Consider the following 24,510-nt stretch of genomic DNA (forward strand, 5'->3'; position numbering starts at 1 on the left):
GTCTACTCAACACTAGAGACAAGTACCACCATGCCAGGTAACTTATTTTTAATTGATGCAAAATTTACATCAGCGAAATGTAAAGACCTTACTGAACAAAATGTATACACCCATGTCACCAACACTCCAATTAAGATACTGAACATTCACATCATTTCAGAAAGTTCTCTTGTAGCCCTTTCCAGTCAATCTCCAACCTCCTCACCATTCTAATTTCAATCACTGTAGATTAGTTTTGTTTGTTTTAAAATTCCACATAAATGGAGTAATATAACATACTCTTCACATTTGGCCTCTGAGATTCCTCCATGTTGTTGCACATGTCAGTAATACAATCTTTTATGTACTTTATGAAAATGCATTCCATAAAAATACATTGTATGAAAATAAACAACGTATCCATTCTAGTATTGATAAGCATATGGGTTGTTTCCAGATTTGGGCTATTGGGGACAAATCTGCTATAAATAAGTCATTTTGTGTATATATGTTCTTATTTTGGAGTGGGGTGAGGGTAAATATTAGGCCTGGAATTGTTTGTTATAGGGTAAGTATATGTTAACCGCCGAACTCTGTGTCAAAGTAGTATTTCACATTCCTAACAACAATATGAGTTTCAGCTGTTTCACATCCTTGTCCACATTTGGTGTTGCGAGCCTTTTAAAATTTCACTACTAGGGACGGCCCCATGGCGGAGTAGTTAAGTTCACGCGCTCCGCTTGGGTGGCCCAGGGTCTCACCAGTTCAGATCCTGGGTGTGGACGTGGCACTGCTCATTAGGCCACGCTCAGGCGGAGTCCCACATGCCACAACTAGAAGGACCCACAACTAAAATATACAACTATGTACTGGGGGGACTTGGGGAGAAAAAGCAGGAAAAAAAAAATTCACCACTTTGATAAACTGAAGTTTTCCTGAAAAATAACTAGATCAGTAGCTTTTTAATTTGCTTACTGTCCATTTAACATATCATCCTTTCCCAAGTATCCAAATCTTTTGGGCATTATTTTGTTTTTTAAAGTTGTTATTGATTTCAAGCACTTCTCATGTTTTCCAGCTATAAGATCAGATACGTGTATCATGAATACGTCTCCCAGCCTGAGGCCTCACTTTTCACAATCTTGATACTATCTTTGATGAGCATAAGTTTAAAATTTTGATGAAATTCACTTTATAAAGTTTTTCTTTTATGATTAGTGTTTTTTTATCTACCTAAGAAATCTTTGGATATCCCACGATTATGAAGAAATTCTTCCATGTTTTCTTCTAGAAGCTTAAAAGCTTTAGCTTTTAAATACACATCTTTCATCCATCTTGAATTAATTTTTGTGTATAGTATGAAGGACAAGGTTCAATTTTTCCCACATTTATCTGACGTTATGACAGTACCATTTGTTAAAAAGTTTATCCCGTCCCTGTTGATTAGTCTTCGTTGAAAATCAGTTGACTCTACTTGTGTGTCTTCTATTTTCCGAAAGAGTTTGTGTAGCACTGGTATTATTTCTTACTTAAATATTTAATAAAATTTACCAGAGAAAATTCGATTCCTTTAATAGACACAGAGCTACTCAGATTTTCTATTTCTTCTTATGTCAGTTTTGGCAACTTGTGTTTTCTAAGAAATTTGTGCCTTTCTTACAAGTTGTAGAATTCATTGTCACAAAACTATTCATAATTTTCCCTTATTATCTTGGTAGTGATCTAGTAATCTATTTAATTCTGATATTGGTCTTTTGTTTTCTCTCTTTCATCAGTCTTGCTAAGGGTTTATCAATTCTGTTAGTCTTTCCAATGAAAACAATTTTTGACTTTGCTAATTTTCTCTACTGTTTATCTGTTTCTCTTTCATTGATTTCTACTCCTATCTGTATTACTGCCTTCTTTTTATTTACTTTGAGTTTAACTTGCTCTTCTTTTTCTAGTTTCTTGAGTAAAAGATTTGATCTTTGATTTCAAATTCTTCTTTCCTAATGTTATCCTTTACAGCTAAAAATTTCTTTCAGCAATACTTGAGTTGCATCCTACAAATTTTATGTTTTATGTTAATTATCTTTCAGTTTAAACAATTTTCTAATTTCTCCTGTCTTTTCTTTTTCGACCTATGGGTTATTTAGAGATTGTTTAATATCCAAATATTTCAAGCTTTGTTGACATCCTATTGCTACTGATTTCTAATTTAATTCCAGGTGGTCAGAAAACTCTATGGCCTCCAAAATGGTCTATTTTTGTGAATATTCCAGGTTTTTTTGTCTGTATTCTATCAATTATTAACAGTGGTGTGCTAAATCTCCAACTATGATTCTGTATGTGTATTTCCTCCTTTAGTTCTATCAATTTTTGCTGCATATATTTTGAAGCTCTTATATATATATTACATTTAAATTTATATACATGTAAATATGTATACATTTAAATTTATTTTATCTTCTTCATGAATTCATCCCTTTATCATTGCTTAAAAAAAAAACCTGTAAAGAAACATTTATGAGACAATCAGGAGAAATATGAAGCCTAAATAGATATCCTTATGGTTTAAAGGAAGTATTGCTAATTTTTTAGGGAACATGTTACCATGACTATCTTTAAAAAGTAAAGTTCTTACTGCTTACAGATAAACAGCAATTAAAGATATAACATCTGAGATTAGCTTTAAAATAATCTAGTGGCGTGGGAGTAGGGGGAAGAAAAAGAAGAGAGCTATAGCAGTAATAAAAGCACCTACGTGATACTAATTGTTGAAATTGGGTAATGGGTACAAGTGGGTTCATTACATTATTCCTTCTACGTTGATGTATTTGTAAAAATTTCTGGAAGAAAATAATAATATATTTAAATGTATATTTTTGTTCTATCCCTTTTAGACCTTATCTTTATACTCCTCACTATTGAAGTTCTTACCATTTCCTCTACCTGTTCTATTTTCCTCTTTCCAGCTTTAGTCAGTTACGTCTTCACTTCTATGTTAACGGGGTTAATAACATTTACATTCTTATTTACATAGTAAGTCTTCTATGTGTTAACTATGGCCATGTAATAATTTTCAACGAAGAGACTAATAGTTTATTACAATACTTCTGCTGCTGCTACAACATCACAACTAGTGCATCTCTCAAAAAAGACTCTCTTTTCACATTATAACAATGGTTCAAAATCATGCAAAATTTAGTTCACTTCACTTCTGTATCAGAATATATAGAAGAGATTTCTCTCTTCTAAGGAACAGAAAGCATGTGTTCCTCTTCATATCACTTATGCAGTTAGTTAATTCCTCACTCTACATATTATATGGAATTTATTCTATTTTTCTTAAGACATTCTTCCACTTATTTTTTCTTAAAGCATTCTGAATCCCTCTTTAATGAAAAGAGTACTTTCTAGCCCAGTAACACAGATAATTTTGGGATTCCTTTTCAATGCACTCCTGGGTGGGCCCACTGTTTTTGGATCATAATTATGTTTTCCTCTTTCCTGGATTCCTTGTTTGTTTTGCTAGAATATATTTTCAAACTAATTTCCTTAGGAATGAGTATAAAGGAAGTAAACTTTGAGTCACTGGAAATCTCAGAATTATTGTGTCTTCACATTTGGATGATGGTTTGGCCATATATAGAATCCTAATTTCAAAATCATTTTCCTTAGAAATCTGACTATATTGCTCCATTGTCTTTTATCATCTATCCAAACTATCCCATCCAGTTTTGGTGATAAATGTGATTCCAATCACTTTTTTTCCAAGTCCCTAACAGGCAGCCTGTTTCTTTTTTTTGAAACTAAAAATCTTACCTTTGTTGTCCTGACATCTCATGAAAATGTGTTTGCATGAGGAATCTTTACTTATCCAATCTGCTTGAAACTTGGTAGATTCTTTATATTCCAAGAATTTGTTCCAATATTTAGTTAGCCCTGGAGAGTTTTCTTCTATTATTTCTTTGAAAGATTCTCTTCTTCCATTTTCTCAGTTTTTTCTCCTAAAATACTTATTATTCTGAAATTTGACCTTTTGAACTAAAGCTCTCTCCCTCCTAAATTTTATCTCATTTTCTGTCTCTGTGCTTCTTTTTCCTCTGTGTCATGAGAGATTTCATTAATCACATATATTCTAACCCCATGCTTAGTGCACTTGTTTTGTCTCAAAGTTTCAGCAATCATATTTTTGGTTTCTAAGAACTCAGTTTCTTATCTTGGCAGAATGAAAAGTAATGATGGCAGGATTCAGTTCTTATATTCTCAAAACTCGCTGGTTATGAATTAGAGTTTGTTTTCTGTTTGTCTATATTCTCTTCTGTTCCCTGAATTATTTCTGTTTCATTCAGGAAATACTATTCTGTTTATCTTGGTTTCTTTCATGTATAGGTTCTTGTCATTTTCTTCATATCTGACCGTTAATATTTAACAATAAAGGACTGGATTTGTTATTCCAGCTATTAAGGATGGGGTTTCTTGTGATGTTATAAATGTAGGGTTGTTTCTGTTTTAGGATTCTCTCTGACTGGAAACATTGTATAATATCTCAGGACTTTGCAAGAGAGGTTCTTGTGGATCACCAGTTTGAGGTAGGCAGGTTTGGAGATCCCCCAAAAAGCCAGAATGAGGAGAACTTTATTCTTGTGAACCAAAATCATCCCAGCAGCCTTAACTGACCCAATTCTCTGTGTACTCCAGTGTTGAACTTAGGACCCAGTGAGGTTCCACATAGGACGTTAAATCCAACACTGGATGCAGCCTTGTTCTGAGTTATGGTTCCCTCTGCCCTGTTCCCTCCATCTATCTTCTAAATATTTGTTAAAATCATTTACTAATGATCATCTTTTGATATCTCTAATATTTTGATATTCCTAATATCAATTAAAATACATATTCCATCTGGGACATATGCTGCACCAGGAATAAGGGAGAAGCGTGGGATGGGGAGAAAAATTGAAAATAAGGATCTTTATGGAAGTTGGGATAACAAGAATAATACTAAGGAATTTTGTCACAACAGGACTAGGAATCTTAATTCAAAGAAAAAACAATCAACAGAATGACTAATAACAGACAATTTAGAAATATCTGAACGGGATTAGCTAATTAGAAAAGATTTAAAAATCTTGTTTTACCCAAAACTAGAACTACAGAATGGAAGGAAAGAAGTAAGGTAGAGGGGGTGGGGAAAAGAAAAAACTAACCTAAGGTTAAGAACATACCTCCTGAATGGGATGAACTAACTCCACTAGCAACAGTATGCTGATCTTTTACTCCTACAGGTGAGGCACTATCACCTTCTTCATACCATATATTGCCATATAATGTTTTAAAAATAGTTGTTAAATCTTCTTGACTAAGAATGAACTGTAAGAAAATAAAATAAAATTTGCTTACTTTAACACTACTTTCATACAAGAAAAATGATTGTTTCATTTCACTTCTCTACAAAACCAATTTTTTAACTCATTAGATATTTCTACTAACTGAACATTCAGTTTTCTAAATGACCATGTGATCTTTAGTACTCTGTGAAATACAAAACTAAATGAGATGCCAATATTAATGAAGCTATGAATCATGAACTTCCTTGTTATGAACGTACCAATTAACATAGTAATTTTAAACCTTTAAAATGAACTTTTGTCTTTCAGTATTCAAGTACTTTGTATTTTTTTGGTTAGTAAGCACCTCAACTTACAAATACAGAATAATCAAAAATAATACATTTGTATAATAAAAAATAGTTCACAATGTGTTTTACGTGAATTATCTGAACCTTACAAAAATTCGAGGTGTAAAGATAATAATCCTGATTTTATGAGAAACTGAGGCTTAAATGGTTAAGTATCATGCTTAAGTCCACTTACTTAAAAACTAACTCAACACCCCATGTGTTGTGAATTTAACCTAAAACCACCAGCCTAAGACCTGTCTTGAAAGCTGTAATGGTTAGTTTTATGTCAAATTGGCTGGGTCACAGTACCTAGATAATTGGTCAAATATTATTCTAGATGTTATATATATGATATATAATATATATGATGCAGCAGACCATCTACAAATGCCCAGCTGCCTTCTGGGGCAGATCCATCAGAATAAAATTGGGTCTTCCTCTATCATGATGCACCTGAGTAGTTAGCAGCTGTTGCAGCCCACAGGGGTGGGGAGTATGGTTGGAGGGCAGGACACAGATGGACCACATATTTGACCCCTCCTGGACCTCATCCTCAGCATCGGGGAGAAGCTAAAGTCAAGTCCTCAAGAAGACAATCTAACGCATCCAGACTCACATACACACACACATGTTCTATTGGTTCTGTTTCTCTGAGAACTCTAATACAACAGCAATTATGTAAACAACAACAACAACAAGGCAAACAAAAAAACCTATGAGTTTTAAATTGACTTGTTTAATCACTTCAAGGGGATAATTTTAATGCCACAAAATTTAATAGTTTTATTTGCACCAGCTTCCTCTGACTGTATTTCAAAGGTGATATACCAATTTTAAGATTAAGTCTACGTGTACCTTATTCATGCTACTTATGTTGTTTTGTTTTTAATTTTCATTTCTTTATGACACTTATTTTGCAATTATGATGCATCAGGGTATTGCAAAAATAGTATGTTAATATAAATTAATGAATTGAAATTAAATATCACAACTTCTAAACCACATCTTTCGATTAGTATATGTATATTGAATACCCCCCCAAATACAAATATTAAATCATTATTCTCCACTCTTGCCAACAGCTATGTGTAGGAAGTGTGAAGAACCACAAGGATCCAGGACCGTTGATCTGTGGCTCCTACATGTCAGGACAGGCTGTGTACCCCCAATGTCTAACAAGTCAGAAATCACAAGATGCAGCACTTTGTCTGAATACATTAGAGTAAGTGATTCCAGCCTCTCTCTGATGCAGAGGATGATGTCCAGGAAGGGTCAAATATGTGGACCCGGTGGGCTGCAACAGCAGCTAACTATTCAGGTGGATCAGGGTAGAGGAAGACTCAATTTCCTCTGCCCCAGAAGGCAGCTGGGCATTTGCAGATGTTCTGCAGCATCACCTCAACATGCTGCATAGATTCTCCCTGGAGAAGAGTGAAGGAAAATGGTGTCCCTGCCGCTTCACACATATCTGCCTCATGACTGGGCCCAGTGGGGAGTGGATCTGCCCAGCATGCCGGGAGGAATATGTTGCTTATGTTTTATAAGTTTCTATCTGTTGTCTCACCAACACAAAAAGACTTCATTTATTTATCTTAAGAAGATACTTTCCACCTGTAAGGAGCCCATATGATCTGATACACTAAGAGATTAAAGATTTTCAGGTGAGATCATCATTTTAAATTCTAAATATACTTCTGAGTTAAAAATCTGAAATCTTCAGAATGATGGTTTTCCCTTTTTGAGTACAATTTTTATAGGGAGAAAGAGAAAGGGAAACTGGGGTCGGGGGTAGGAAGAGAATTTGTTAAGTAGGTTTCCTCAAGAAACCTTCCAGATACAGTATATGTTGCTGTCACTTCAACAAATCCTGTGATACAGTTTTGACTTCATCCAGTCAGGAGGGAAAAATACGAACTTGCGTATAGTTACATTAGAAATCTGTGACGCAATATCAACTAATAGGGGAGTAAATTTAGGCCTAAGGTACTGACCCATTTTCCATTTTCATCTTCAACTTTTCCATTCTTTTGGGACCTTCTCTAGGTTATTTCATATATTCCCATGGCTTTAAATATCACCTATATGTTGATGACTTCCAAATTATTATTTCCAGCCTGTACCTCTCCACTAAGTTCTATATTAATGCATCCAACTGACTACTTACAGTACCATGTCTAACATTTGTTTCCTTCATGGAATTTACCACACTTTTTAGCTATTTTAATTATGTGCCTGTGTACTTTTTTACTGTCTAACTACCATGCCTCTGGACCATCATCACCAGCACTCCCTGTATTAGACTGTAAGCTCCATGAAGCCAGAGACAATGTCACAGCTTCTTTACCACTGTATCTCCACTATCTAGCACAGGGCCTAACACACAGTACGCACTCAAATATTTGTTGAGTGAATCAATAGAGAACATTCAATGAATTCTAGGTTAATATAGCTTCTATTTCATTCCTGACCAAGCTGATTAATATATAATTTCTACACCCCAAATGTCTTATATCCCCAAGCAGTATTTTTAATCAACAAAACAAAAATCAATAACCATCCAAAAGTTACCTCCATAGGCTTTAGTTGAGCATTTACATTAAAACAAGGAACTTCCTGGTACCACTCCCAGGACAAATTTCGCTCAACAATCACCTCAAGATTTAATGGCAGTAGTAGATCCAGTACTTCTTGATACGCATCATTAATAAATTGAGTCCTATAAGTAGAGATAAAATTGTTTTGAACTATTTCATATAGGCTCATATAGTAAAAAAATTAATCATTTTATATACAATTGTAGAAATCAATAATTTTCGTGTCTGATGAGAAAAATAAAATCAGGCTTTCCATGTCAAAATGAGAGATGTTCCATCCCACTATAAATACAGGTGACTTTCTCTGTGCTAAACTCTTCCATATCGCAGAGAAATGAGTTTTTAAAATAAAATTTTGCAACATGTTAAGTGCCAAAACTATACAAGTCGGATAGTAAACCCTTATAATGAGAACTATCTCGAGATAATCCGTAAACATCCATCATATAAGACCTTGTTACAAAACATTTTAGGGGCCGGCTGCGTGGCCAAGTGGTTAAGTTTACACACTCCAGTTCAGCGACCCAGGATTTTGCTGGTTCGGATCCTGGGCGAGGACCTAGCATCACTCATCAAGCCATGCTGAGGTGGTGTCCACACACTAGATCTAGAAGGACCTCAACTAGCATATACAACTATATACTGGGGGCTTTGGGGAGAAGAAGGAAAAAAAATATTGGCAACAGATGTTAGCTCAGGACCAATCTTTAAAAAACAAACATTTTAATTCACTGATTTAGATATGTAGCAGAATATCACATATCCCCTTACTTTATAAAAAACAAACTTGCACCATATGAAATTTCTATTTCCATGGACCAGAAATAGTTGAATATGGACAATTTCATATTAAGTCGAGCCATCTTTGCCTTTCCAAGTACTTATAAGGACAGGACTGATGCTTAGGAATGATAAAAAATGTAGTAGGTTATTGAATCCCTTTCAAGTGACAATGTGACCACAGAAGCCTCACATTCTACCTTCAAATGACAATCTCAAAGTGGTACTCCTAAATAATGTACTTACATTTTAATTGGCAGAAAATCTCAAATCCTTTAACTAGGGTATGAAGCTATGACTGTAGAACTCTAGGATAACTTACTCAGTTGGAGAGAAACAGAGGAGTCATCAGGATCTCACAGAATGCCTAACATCATACTATTTTATGAATTGACTATAGACTGATGCTATACTTATCATACTTGCATGCTTGCAATCTCAACTTATTGGTAACAAGGAATCTAAAAGCCTTATAAGGGCATACTACATATACAATTTTAATGGGTACCTATTACAATATATGGCTATACCATAAGTCATTTAAACAACCTTCTATTGTTAAAAAATTATGTTATTTCTAATTCTTCACTGTAATAAACAATACTTGGATCATTATCTTTGTACATATCTTTGAGTAAATTTCTTCCTCTGGACAAATCGCTAGAAATTTTAACTGTTATGTCAAAAGATTACTTCCTCTGGAAAAATTTTCCTTATCAATACTACCTAACACCTGGGGTAGATACCTATGTGCTCCCACAAGTACCTTGAACTTTTTCAATCATTCTATTTAACATACTGTATTTTAATAGTTTATTGTCTTGTTTATAGCTTCAATTAGAGTGAAAGTTTCATGAGGGCAGGGACTATGTTTATCATATTATTTGCTGTATTACCAGTACTTGGCTCAGATGATTGCAGTATGTCATGTACTATACACTTATTTGCTAAACTGCATTCAAGAAACTGGATCAGGGGCTGGCCCTGTGGCCGAGCGGTTAAGTGCACGCACTGTGCTTTGGTGGCCTAGGGTTTCGCCAGTTCGGATCCTGGGCAGAGACATGGCACCGATCCTCAAGCCATGCTGAGGCGGTGTCCCACATGCCACAACTAGAAGGACCCACAACTAAAAATACACAACTATGTAGCGGGGGACTTTGGGGAGAAAAAGGAAAACTACAATCTTTAAAAAAAATATAAACAACATATGAGAGCATCCATCTCCTTGTACCCTGATTGAGAAATATTATTAATATTTGCCAAATTTAATGGGAAAACAACAGTATTTCACTGTATTAATTTTCATTCCTTTGATTACTGAGGTTGAATATTTCTATTAGCTGTTTATTGGCTATCCTTGTTTCTATAAAGAATCACTACTCATGATCTTCACCAATTTTTCAAATTATCTTTTTCTTACTGGTTTAAAATATTTAAGGATTTTTATCTTTTGCTTAAGATAGTGTTAATTACCCCATATGCTAGTTCCCTTGTAATTTTGTTTTGGTAATTAATATTCAGAAACTTATATTCTCATACTGTCCAAGCCAATCGATATTTTTCCCTCACCACTTTTTTCTTCAGTGCTTAAATTAGAAAGTTCTTTTTTACCCTATTACTGATATTTATATGTTATTTGCCTTTAGTTTTTTGAATAGTATTGAGATAATTCATGTACCACACAATTCATGTGCTTTTAGTTTTTTTTTTATGGTTGTAACTGGCAGTATGCTTGGGGGCCACTCTAAACAGTGAAATCACCAACAAAAAGCCCCCAAATGCGGGCCAGCCCTGTGGCTAAGTGGTTAAGTCTGGATGCTCCGCTTTGGCAGCCCAGGGTTTCACTGGTTCAGATCTTGGATGCAGACATGGCACTGCTCATCGGGCCAGGCTGAGGCGGCATCCCACATAGCACAACTACAAGAAGGACTTATAACTAGAATATACAACTGTGTACTTGGGGGCTTTGGGGGAGAAGAAGGAGGAACCAAAAAAAGCCCCCAAATGCAAAAAACATGGCATGCAAAAAGGACATTTGTTTAGAGCCAGCCCTGATGGCCTAACGTGGTTAAAGTTCGGTGCTCTCACTGCCCTGGAGGCCCAGGTTCAGTTCCCAGGTGTGGAACCACACCACCCATCTGTCAGTTGCCATGCTGTGGTGGCAGTTCATATGGAACTAGAAGGACCTACAACTAGGATATACAACCATGTGCTGGGGCTTTGGGGAGGAAAGAAAAAAAAAAGAGGAAGATCAGCAACAGATATTAGCTCAGGGCAAATCTTTCCTGCAAAAAAAAAGAGAAAAAAAAAAAAGAAAAAAAAGACACTTATTTAGAGTATGAGAGCTGAAATAAGAAGGCAGAGCATCACCTTGTTTCAGACCTCTGCTGGGAACATAAGCTTCGGGAGACCCAAACTTCTTGCAGCTCTGCACATGTCCAAAAATGACTACAGAAGTGTCATGAGTAGCTTTTGGGGTTACAAATAAGTTTTAGTGAACAGGCAAATTCACAAATATGGAATCCATGAATAATAAGGATTGACTGTATACATATGAATATATATGAATAATGAGGATACACACACAGTCAATTGCTGAGCTTTCTATTCTGTTTCACTATTTTAATTATTTTAGTTTTATAATACATTTTTGTATTTAATGCAACTTAATATACTTTAGTAGTACTTTTAATGTTATGATTCCCCTATGCCCTATATCTCAATTTTTTCTTTCAAAAAAAATCTTTGATATATCTTGTCCCCTATTTATATTTCCAGAAAAACTTCACAACAATTTTCAAATGCTTTAAAAAGAAGCGTGTTGTGATTTTTACTGAGATTGCATTAAATATATAAATTAATTTAAAAGAAACTGACATCTTAGGTCTAGGAAAATATTCTCTCTACATTTACTTAAGATTTCTTTCCAGCCCTTGGTTAAGTTTCCTTAGAGAAGTATTGTAAATACCTTCTAAAAATTTTATAATGCAATTAAGAGCTTTGCAACAAGATGATTTTAATACAGGTGGTCACAAACACGAAATACTTGTTTTTCTTTATGTGCTTTCAACAAAGCTGTAACTAAATTAAATTTTCAAATGTCAGTTATGTTAAAATTATTTCAGGGAAAACTGGTTATACTCTATAACTGAGTAATTCTATTTCTAGGAATTTATCCAAAGGAAATGAATTATCCTCAAGAAATGAGTAGAAAAATCACATAAATATTGATGAACAAAGATACCAATCATCATTATAGTGTGATTTATAACAGCAAAAAAATGGAATCAACTTAAATTTCTAACAGGCAAATGGATTTTTAAAGGACTATAGAATGAGATATTTAGAAAAAATTATGCGCTCAACATGGAAAAATACTTGCAGCATATTGTTAAGAGAAAAAAATTTACAATCTAAAATACACAGTATAATTCTTATTTTACTTAAACATATGTGCAGACATAATGAACTACAATAAACATAGCAAATTAGTAATAGTAGTTATCTTTGGGTGGTCATATTGTCAGCAATCTATTATGTTCATCCTAATTCATTTTACCTACTTCTTCAATAAAAAAAAATTCTTCTTGGTCATAAAAATAATAAATATTATCATTTAATGCTCTAGAGATATTTGGTGAACTCTTTTAAAAACAATCTATTTGTAATGTAGACTTACACCTAATTTACATCTACTATTTCTTGAAATCAAGCAAAATGTGATCAAATATAGATACATAAATATTCTATTTTTAGTAAATTCAGACTTTTACACAGTTTAAACTCCAAGTTAAGGAGCCATCTAAAGCTTAAAATTATTACTCTATATCTATACTATATTATTAAGATAGAAGTCTCTCACCTCAACATTTCCCTGTAATTTCTGAAATCCCTGGACTTGGCTGAACAAATCATTCTACAGATTCCAATGATACTAAATGTATCATTCATTTCTTATCTTAACTGAAACCTAGCTTTCCATGGAGCTCTATTAAATAACGGCCGATTTATCTTCAACACCTTACCTTTCTCAGGGTTGAGACAGAAATTATTTTTCTTAAGTTGCAACAATGCTCCTCAACTCTCCTATTTCTTTATGAGTAACATCATCCAGGTTTATCACCTTCTACTCTTTCTATAACCTATTAACAACTAGCCAGTGCTTATATTTGAAGACTAGGAGATTACTGAATGTCCAGCTTATAAAGCCCTCTCTACATCTTTTACTCTATCAGTACCCTCTTGTCTTTAATTTCTTCTCTCTCCATTATCCATCAACATGACTCTCAATAATTAAAATCTCATCCCACTATTTTCAGCCACGCCTGCTTGTTAAAAATTCAGTCTTGCCTGAATCCAACTGACTGACTGTTGGATTTCAAATACCAAATATCAAGTACTACATGGAAAAAAATCATGTACTATTAATTCGTAGTTAACAACATCAACAGGACCTTCAATGCTGCCTCAATACATTCTCCTGGTTTCCCTCCTATCCCTCTGCCTACTCCTTCTCAGTCTCTTTTGAGGGCTCTTCTTCTGCCAATTCCTTAAATATTGGCATTCCTCAGCATCCTGTCCCAAACTACATACTCTCTGTGTGATCTCACTTGTTCCAACGGCTTAAAAAACTAGCTAACTATTACTAAGGACTCCCAAATCTTGTTTAGAAATCTAAACATTCTCCTAATATCCAGACACATATGTCCAACTGCCTTCTAGATCTCTTTCTAGCTATCTCCACATAAAAGTCATGCAACCACTTCCAAGTTACTTTGCCCACTGAGAATTCATTAATATCTCCACTCTACTGATTTTTCTGTGTTGCTGTCTTATCTCAGTGAGTTGCATTATTGCCAAAGACTAAGTTTTACAAGCCTGCAACCTGGAGTTAATTTTAACATCTGAAATCCATTCAATAATCACTTACCATTCATTCTACTTTTCAAATTTCTCCTAACTGGTTATCTCTCTACTAACTTACTTCCCTACCCTAGACTGCATCACGTCTAATTCTTATGTGAATTACTCAATAGTTAGCAAACTATTCTTCCAGCTTTCAGTTTTGTCTCCTGTTGACCTATCTTCTACAACCCTTCCAAAATCTAAATGTGATGGTATTTTTATGCATCAGCTCATTAAATTCACTAAATACTACCTAGCTCAACAACGCAATAAGGTAGATACTATTTATTCATCCCTTGTAAAGACTGCTCACTATTATACTTCATATTCCTAGCACAGTGCCTGGGACATATCAGGTGCTTAATAAATACTCAAATACTCAATTGATGGAAATTCTCCTTTCATCCAAAATGCAGTAACATGAACTGAATTTAACCTCCTGCCTGCTTTTTTTTTTTAAATCTCCCCTCGCGCCGCTCCCCCCCCAAGACACATAAAAGATATTAAAAAATCGTTTTCAAGACACAGGACATCAGGCAATGATTCCTGAAAGATGGGAATAAACAAGGTGAGCCCTATGATTGTCCCAACTTCTATCCTTTGGAGATAATTTACAAGACATGGCACAGGGAGGGGTAAGCTATGAAGACCAGCAAAGTCAATAAGTTGAGAAGACAGGGCTGAGAGTCCAGGAAGAGACCAAGACAGCTAGAGTTCACATGGTAAAATTCCACGGAGAAAAGTGCTACACACAAGAATGCCAAAATTTTAGTACTAAATGCCTATATTAGAAAAGAAATGTTCAAATCAATAATCTTAGCTACCACCTAAAGAAACTTAGAAAAAGAGCAAAATTAAACCCAAAGTAGGCAGAGAGAAATAATAAATATCAAAGTAGAAACCAATGAAAGGGGAAACACACACAAAAAGAGAGAAAACCAAAAGCTAGTTCTTTAAGATCAACAAAACTGATAAGCCTCTAGCCAGACAGATAGTAAAGAGGCATAAATTACAAATGTCCAAAATGAGGAAGGTGACATCACAATACATATTAATCAATAAGAAGGGAATATTAGGAACTTTATGCCATAAAATTCTACAACTTAGATGAAATGGACAAATTTCTTCAAAGAAAAAATGAATACTCAAGAAAAAAAGTTAACTTGAATAGTCCTAAGTTTATTAAAGAAGCAGAAATTATAGTTAAAAATCTCCTACAAGAAAATTCCAGGGCTCAGATGGCTTCACTGGTGAATTCTACCAAATATTTAAGGAAAAAATAATACAACTGTACACAAACTGTCACAAGCCTGTACATGTCAAAACTTAAATTGTATACTTTAAAGATAGGCCATTTATTATGTGCCATTTATATCTCAATAAAGCGGCTTTAAAAATATTCAACTTATGGAAAGGAGGGCAGGAGGGAGACTGACCAGCCAGAGGCCAAATAGAAGCAGAAGTAGCAAAAATAAAGGCAAAGAGACAAATAGAAGATGAAAGAAAAAGGACAGGAAGAAAGAATAGGGCAGTAAAAGGTATAAACAGAGATATATCCAAGCTGGAATGGGAATAGGGAACTAAATCTAGAACAGGTGATTCAAAATAACAGAGAAACACAGTAAAAAGTTCTGGAACTATCTGGATATTCACTTATTTCCCTAATTCCTATCCTCTGTCCAATTATTACATAAGGTTGTACTCTACTGTTTGTTTGTTTTGTTTTTTTTTTAATTAAAGCATCAGATCCACAGCACAAAGCTGACAGAATAGTTTGGGTAATGTTGTACTTGCAAAGTCAATAAATGTATTATATTAGAAATTCCCCAATTTCTTCCATAATCTTATAATCTATAAAGGATTCCAAATAAGTACAAATATACTTCCTTGGATAATAAATTTTACAGTGTTCCTAATTAAAATGGGAGTGCTTTTCAAATACTTTATAAATTTTTAAAAACTAGGAGACCATAATTGATATTCCCAAAAAATACCTGGGGAAGAGAGAATTACAAAATTAAATATAGTTATAATAAAATAAAATCTCATTGTAATAAGAGAAGATTCAAGATACCAAAACATTTAATGTAAAAAGCTGGAAAAAGATTGCATTCTACACAAATATACTTGTGAAAAGTTTACCTGTACAGTCGCATTTCACTCAGCTTTATCGTTATCAAATCAATAATGGGTGGGGGGTTGCTCTGACTCTCTGTTATCATATGGAACGTATTCGTCATTGTAATTAGTCCAAAATCAGCAACAAAAACATTTTCAGACACTGGAGACTGTGGGATGACCACAACTGGGGCTTTGATGTTAACATCCAATGCCATTCTAGAACTCCTTTGTGCCAGTTCTTTTACACCAGTAGCAGCCATTCCTGCTGCCTGAACAGTTGCCTCAGTCAAGGCTTGTTTAGCTTCTTGAAAATTGTCTATAAAAGCCTATAAAGATAACAGAATTATATTCTTAAGGTTACCATTAATAAATAAGACTATCTGGGGCTAGCCAGTGGTGCAGCAGTTAAGTGCGCACGTTCTGCTTCGGAGGCCCAGGGTTCGCCAGTTCGGATCCCGGGTGCAGACATGGCACCGCTTGGCAAACCATGCTGTGGTAGGCGTCCCACATATAAAGTAGAGGAAGATGGGCACAGATGTTAGCTCAGGGCCAGTCTTCCTCAGCAAAAAAGAGGAGGATTGGCAGCAGATGTTAGCTCAAGGTTAATCTTTCTCAAAAAATAAAAAATAAAATAAATAAGACTATTAAATGTATATTGGTGTTTATAACTTTGCCTCCATAAGAAAAATTTTTTCATGGTACAACCAAGCATTAATTATTCAAAGTCTGATTGTCTATATTAAATCTTAATTTTCTGCAATAAAAATTGAGAAACACAAAGATACAAATACAGAAACACAGTAAAACAATAAAAATCTAGTCCGTGGAACAAAGCAACATGTAGATATTGCAGTGTTTCACTGATATCTATTTTCCTTGTCTCACTTTCCCTAACAGTTAAACAATTGCATTGTATTTTCCAATATAACCTCAATGGACTGAGAACTTATTCATGTTTGTAAGACAAAAAAAAACTCTAACGTTTTCTAATTTCTGAATTCTGGAAAAAATACTTCAACGACATAAAATATACCAAGAATTAAACTTAATATTCATGTTTAGAAAAAAAATTTATATTTAGTAATTTTTGATTAGAAGGCTATGACTACATGGCTCACTGACATAATTTGACATAAAAAGAAATCAGAAAAAAAGAAATTAGACAGGAATACTTGTTCTTTACTTTTTTATGTATAAAAAAATTTTTATGGCTATAGGAAAAACTGCATGTTGACCTCAGTTAAAAAGATCACAAATACAGCAACATTATTTATTTAGAACCAACTGATTATCTAGTTTATACACCAAAACTTGGAGACAGTATTTTAAAAGAATGAATAGTGAAGTCATAGAGGTATGACACTCACAGGAAAAAATATCAGCCAACAGAAAGAGCAAAATACAGGGGAAAAAAAAAAACTATGAAAAGGAGAAATAGAACTCGAACACCTTAGGGTGGTGTCATATAGGGATTAAATATAAACCCTTTAAAGCCCCAGATATTCATAGAATTATAATCCCATAGAAAATATAATTTTCTTAATGATTACCTTGGATCAAAGTAAACTTCAATTATATTTTTAGTACTTTTAATTAGAACTAGAAGTGAGGTAAAACAAACCAATGATGTATAAAATAAAGAATTCAATTAACATATGTAACATATATTACATATGACATATAATGTACATATATTTAATATTTATAAAATATATATTTCAATTCACTAAAATATTCCTATGTGGAAATGATATTACATAAATAATGTACTATACATTTTGGTCATTATAAATGGTACTCCGAAAATTATGAAAAATCAGGAAAAAGTCAAGCAAGGAATTCTTCTTCATCTATGTTTGACGCACAGCAATTTCCAACTAATTGGAAAGAATAAATAAAACAACTGATTAACATACTTACCAATATGGAATATAGAAATTTTGTGACAAAAACTACTTCAATGCAACCAACAGTTAAGTTAACTTGAACGTCAACCACATTCATATCTGTGTATGCAGAACCAGCAGTTGCATCCATGTAAGAAATCATTTTGAAGCTGAAAACCTCTTTTCCAGTGATATAAACAGCCTGAATGAGAGAAAATGGAATTCTCAAAACCCATTTTTGAGATATATGTCTTCAATATAAAAATAAAGCAAAAGATAATAAAACATTCACACATATTTAGAAAACCTCCAAAGTATCCAAGCCAAGTACAAATAAGGCAACAATTCTAACTCCTTTATTAGAACCTACAAGGCAAGGTCTTTCAAATTGATGGTGGCAGCTCACTTTGTGAACCAGGAAATCAATTTAGCAGGTCTGGCCCAACATTTTCTTTTCAATGGGGAAAACAAGAAAAATTATCATAACATACATTTTCATTTAGTGTATATACTTGTGTACTAAAAATTGCCACATAAATGTATATGTCGGTCACTGTCAAAAGTTAATGTAGTCTCGGGCCCAGCCTGGTGGCATAGTGGTTAAGTTCGTGTGCTCTGCTTCAGCAGCCTATGGTTCGCAGGTTCAGACCTAGCACCACTTGTCAAGCTACACTGTGGCAGTGTCCCACATAAATAGAGGAAGATTGGCACAATTGTTAGCTCAGAGCCAATCTTCCTTACAAAAAATAAATAAATAAATAAATAATGTAATCTACTTCTCTTCATTTGAGGTATGTAAATAGATTTTCCGTTCTGTATTAGTTTGTAATGAGTCATCTTAATTGCCGAACAAGAACTACCTACAGCAGTTTATAAGCTCAAACTCTGTAATACTAGTTAAAAATGGTGGAGATAACAGCAGATGTGAAATGTCAAAAATATTTTGGAAGATGCATAGAGCACTAACTTAGTTTACAGTTTTCTTAATCTCCTAAATGCTAGAAGCAAGGCAGAGGACTGAAGAGCCATCAACAAGCAAATGAATTCCAACCACAGAACAAAGAAAATCTCAGGAATCAAAGATACAAAGGACCTGTGAAGGCTAGGGTGCAAGATGAGACTGAAAAGAAGTCTGTAAGAATTCTGCTCAGAGTTCTGCCCAGGAGGTAGAATGCTGGGGAGAGGACCATTCTAAACTTTAACAAGAAAAAAACCAGATATACTACAAAATCATAACTTTTCTTAAAACCATTAGAAATCTGATGTCACAAGCCAACCAAGCAGCCTGAAAGCTAAGGAAAAAAGGTACCTTTGAAAGAGAGAACATAAGCACCAGGTCACTTGTGGTAAGGGGGCAGGAGAAAGAGATGCCAGATATCACACAAGCTAGGTAAGAAGAATTAGCTAAAATGGTAAAAAGTTGACTACGAACTAATGTGAGATCTAGAATCCCTAGGAGCCACAGACACAAGAGGAGTTCACACTCAATTGGAAGTACTTCATTAGGAGCTCTCTGCTAGGTGCTCATCAGAAAGATGGGGCAGTGGAAGATCAGAGAAAGCTTTCCTTGGTACAACCCTGGAAGAGGAAAGAAGCCTCCACTGCAGAAAAGGCTCAAAGTACCATCAAGATTATTCTCTTCTCGGAAGAAAAGCCTTAAGAAACTAGGGGAAAGGCAGTAACCTTTTGTCCTCAGGGCACAGGTGAAGGTACTATAGCCCAGGCGCAAAGATAAAAGAAAACTCCTTCTACATCTGAGGGAAGAAACTCTACTGGGACCAGACCATTATATGTCACCTCCTGCTGGGGCAGGGAATAAAATTCCCACACAGGAGCTACTGAAGATATGAGTCAGATGCGATGGAAAAGCGGGATAGGATCACCAAGAATGCCCCATTTCGGAGACCTAGAGATTATGCACAGCTAGGACTGAAACTGGACTAGGACAACTGACACGCCTACCCAAAGAACCTCCCTGCCTCCCCTCCAAAAATACCATCAAGGTAGCAAGCACCAAGAAAAAGCAGCAGTAGACTCTAACATCAAGGAAAGAGCCAAGACTGTGGACAGAGAACTTTCTGAGGTATGGGAGTAGAAGAAAGGTCAAAAGTAGAGGATGGAGCAGCATTCCAGAACAAAGCCCCAACCCTAAGCACAAGATATACCTAAAGGAATCTGAAGCACAGGTGTATTGAAGGGAATCATACTAAACAAGAAAACTCAGAGTGAGCTCAGATTTCCACTAAATTGACCCAACCCCCACACTAATAGCCTAGCACAAAAAAGAGGCATTCCCATTTTCAGACACTTGAGTCTCTCCTGTCCTATATGTGATGCCTGACATTTAGCCAATAATTATGAGACAGCCCAAAAATCAAGAAAAAAAACGACCAACAAATGACAAAGCAATCAACAGAACCATATTTGCTGATAACACAGATGTTGGAACTTTTAGCCAATGAATTTTAAATTACTGTGATTAATATGGTGAATGCTTCTAGTGGAAAAGATGGCAAATATGCATGAATAGATGAAGAATATCAGCAGAGAAATGGAAAAATAAAAGAGTCAAAGGGAACTATTACTGATAAAAAAACATGGTAACAGAGATGAAAAATATCACATATTTTTTTAAAAGACTGGCATGGGAGCTAACAACTGTTGCCACTCTTCTTTTTTTCCTTTTTCTGCTTTTTCTTCCCAAGTCCCCCCAGTACATAGTTGTATATTTTAGTTGTGGGTCTTTCTAGTTGTGGCACGTGGGACGTCACCTCAGCATGGCCTGATAAGCGGTGCCATGTCCACGCCCAGGATCCAAAACGGCGAAACCCTGGGCTGCTGAAGCAGAGCGCACAAACTTAACCACTTGGCCACGTGGCGAGCCCTGAAAAATATCTTTAATGGGTTCATCAGCAGATTCAACAGAGCCAAGGACAAAAATCAGTAAACTTAAAAACAGGTCAACAGAAATTATTCAGATGGAAACATAATGAGAAAAGAATGGGGAAAAAGTTGAACAGAGGATCAAAGGTTGTGGGACAATATCTAACAGGAATCTAAGAAAAATTTTTGGAATTCAAGAGGGAGAAAGACAGGAAGGAGATGGAGGAGGAGAAAGGGAGACAGAGGCAGAAGAACTATTTGAGAAGATAATGAAAAATAATGAAAGGCAGATCCAAGTAGCTCAGAAAACCCCAAACAGGAAAATATATCAAAACATACACGCACCCAGACATTCTATACAAACCCTGAAGGATGTCAAATAAAGATGAGAAATTATGTACAAAGAAACAAAGATATATAGCAGACTTCTCATCAAAACTATGCTTAACGAAGAACAATGGAGTCACATCTTCAACAGTTTGAAAGGAGGGGGGGAAAACCTATCAACCCAGATTCTATATGTAGCAAAAATATCACTCAGAAAGTGAAGATGAAACAAAAGGGTTTTTTTTCCAGCTCCCATCCATCCTCCCCACCAACAGCTGATACAATTCATTATCAGCATACTTGCATTATAAGAAGTGATGAAGTTCTTCAGGTAGAAATAAAAATAGACAGAAATTTGAAGCTACCTGAAACACTGAGTTTCAAAAATAGCTAAAATGAAGGTAAATATAAAATATCTTTTCTAAAAAAATTAACTGCTCTAAAGAAAACTGACTAAACCAAAATCAGTAGGTATGTATTGTGGATTTTCAGCATACATGAAAATAAAAAATATTACAATAATACTACAAAAGACAAGAAACAGGAATTGGCAATATAGTGTTGCACGATATAGATGAAGCGGTAAAATATTACTGGAAGGTAGACTGTTATTAAAAATATGCACTGTAAACCAAAGGGAAACCATAAAATAAACGATAATTTAAAATCAGGTAAAAAAAGAAAGAGGGGGTGGTGGCAGGCAATACAACAAACAGAATGAGCAAAACAACTAGAAAATAGAAAACAATTAGAGAGAGAGTAGATTTTAATCCAACCATATCAACAACTAGATTTTTAAAATGGCCTAAACACAAATTAAAAGTTGGAGACTGTCAGATGGGATTTAAAAGCAAGCTTGAAATATATGTTGCCTACAAGAAACCCACTTTAAAAATAAAGACATAGATTGGGGCTGCCAGTGGTATAGTGGTTAAGCCTGCACACTCCGCTTTGGTGGCCCATGGTTCACCAGTTTGGATTCTGGGCGCGGACCTACACACCACCTATCAAGCCATGCTGTGGCAGGCATCCCACATATAAAACAGAAGAAGACGGGCACAGATGTTAACTCAGGGCCAATTTTCCTCAGCAAAAAGAGGAGGACTGGTGGCAGATGTTAGCTCAGGGCTATTCTTCCTCAAAAATAATTAAATAAATAAAGAGATAAATAAATAAATAAATAAAGACATAGATTAAAGCTAAAGAATAAAAAAAGATACACTATGCAAACACCAATCAAAGAAATCTGGTGTAGCTATATTACTACCAAAGTAGACCTCAGATTAAGGACAATTACCAAGGTTAAGGAGGAACATTACATAATCACAAAAGGGCAATTCACCAAGAAGGCATAAAAATCCTATACAGTCATGTGCCACATAACAACATTTTGGTCAACAACAGACTATATAAATGACAACAGACCCATAAGATTAGTACCATATAGCCTAGGTATGTAGCAGGCTTTGCAAGTACACTCTATGATGTGCTCACAATGACAAAATGACCTAATGACGCATTTCTCAGAATGTATCCCTGTAGTTAAGCATTAGGCGTATAGGTATGCACCTAATATGAGATCTTCAAAACATATGAAGCAAAAATTGAGAGAACTGAAAGGAGAAATAGACCATTCCAGAGTTGAAACTTCAACAATCCTTCCTTAGTAATCAACAGAACCAGAAAACACAAAATCAGTCATTTGGACAACTCTAACAACCTACTTACTTGCTCTAATTGACATTTATGAAACAGTCAACCCAGCAACAGCCAAATATACACATTAATTTAAAGTAGACTTGGAACATTCACTAAGGCTGAGCATGCATGCTTTGGGCCATGAAACAAATATCAACAAGTTTACAAGAACCGAAAAGGTTTCTTCTCTGAGCACAGTGGATTTAAACTAGAAATCAATAACAGAAAGATACCTGAAAAATGTCAAAATATTTGGAAGTTAAACCACATACTTCTAAATAAATGGATAAAAGAGGAAGTCACAAGAGAAATCAGAAAATATCTTGAACCAAATGAAAATAAAAACACAACATATCAAAATCTGTAAGCTGCAGCTAAAACAGTACTTAAAGGAAAATTTATAGCAGCAAATGCTTACATTAGAAAATAAGAAAAATCTCAAATCAATAATCTAAGCTTCCACCTTAAGAAACTAGGAAAAGAAGAACAAAGTAAATCCAAAACAAGAAGGAAGGAAATAAAGAGCAGAAATAAATGGAATTGACAAAAAAGAATACTCAATTGAATCAAAAGCTGGTTCTTTGAAAAGATTAATAAAATTGATAAATCTCTAGCAAGACTGAGCAAGAAAAAATGAGAAAAGACAAAAATTAAAATCTCATATGCTAAGAAAGTACCAGACTCACAAGGCTACATACTGTAGTTTTCCATTTATATAGTATTCTGAAAATAGCAAAACTATAGGGATGAAAAAAAGTGCAGGCACTCCCACATGCTGGGGTGGTGAGAAGGGATAACTACAAAGGCAGGACTAAATTTTGGGAGGTGACAGATCTAATCCATATCCTTAAAGGTGTTGGAGGTTACATAACTGTGTTTGTCAAAATTCATAGAACTATGGGCTGGCTCCGTGGCCAAGTGGTTAAGTTCGCACGCTCCCACTTTGGGGGTGCAGGGTTTTGCCAGTTCAGATCATGGGTGTGGACATGGTATCACTCATCAGGCCATGCTGAGGAGGCATCCTACACAGCACAACCAGAAGGACCTACAACTAGAACAGACAACTATGCACTGAGGGGCTTTGGAGAGAAGAAGGAAAGAAAAAAGACTGGCAACAGATGTTAGCTCAGGTGCCGATCTTTAAAAAAAAAAAAATTCATAGAACTATGCACTTTAAAGAGGGTAAACTTTATTGTATGTAAATTATATCTGTATGCATAGTAAACTTGGCTTTAAAAGGAAAAAATAAAGACAGAATTCTATATGAGTTACTGAAGTCCCTACAACCTCCCAAATATGCCAAGCACCTTTCTGCCACAAGGTCTTTTAGCTGCTGTTTCCTCTACCTAGAATGCTCTCTCCACAGGGCTCACATCCATATTTCTGTCAAATGTTCCTTCCACAGATTCCACAGAGAGGTATTTCCTGATAATCCTAAAATACCATTCAAATCACTATCAAATTACCCTAGTTTATTGGTTTTCAAAGCACTTATCACTCTCTGATTGTTTTCTGTTACTGAATATTTATTGATTATTTACCCCCATGAGGAGAGGGACTCTGCATCTTTTGTTGACTGTAATATCCCAAATAATGTTAAGTTAATAAAAAACAGAATTATCTTCCACAAGTCACATGAGCGACCCTGTGACTATCTCCCCTTGATCCTAACAGA

General features: G+C 35.0%; 1 protein-coding gene across 4 annotated transcripts in view; it reads right to left on the bottom strand.

Moving 5' to 3' along the window:
* The window catches only part of VPS13A (vacuolar protein sorting 13 homolog A), a 232,063-nt gene that overhangs the window by 95,263 nt on the left and 112,290 nt on the right, over positions 1–24,510 (bottom strand). For all 4 annotated transcript variants that reach the window (XR_006889118.1, XR_006889119.1, XM_046664752.1 and 1 more), the window contains exons 32-35: positions 17,962–18,129; positions 16,063–16,367; positions 8,210–8,357; positions 5,187–5,331 (exon numbers count right to left, since the gene is read on the bottom strand). Coding sequence is in view for 2 of the 4 variants with exons in the window: in XM_046664752.1 (XP_046520708.1) it covers positions 5,187–5,331; positions 8,210–8,357; positions 16,063–16,367; positions 17,962–18,129 (766 nt within the window). In the remaining 2 variants the exon portion in view is untranslated. The remainder of the gene's footprint in view (positions 1–5,186; positions 5,332–8,209; positions 8,358–16,062; positions 16,368–17,961; positions 18,130–24,510) is intronic.

Source organism: Equus quagga, chromosome 6 (assembly GCF_021613505.1).
Source record: "Equus quagga isolate Etosha38 chromosome 6, UCLA_HA_Equagga_1.0, whole genome shotgun sequence".
Taxonomy (NCBI): domain Eukaryota; kingdom Metazoa; phylum Chordata; class Mammalia; order Perissodactyla; family Equidae; genus Equus; species Equus quagga.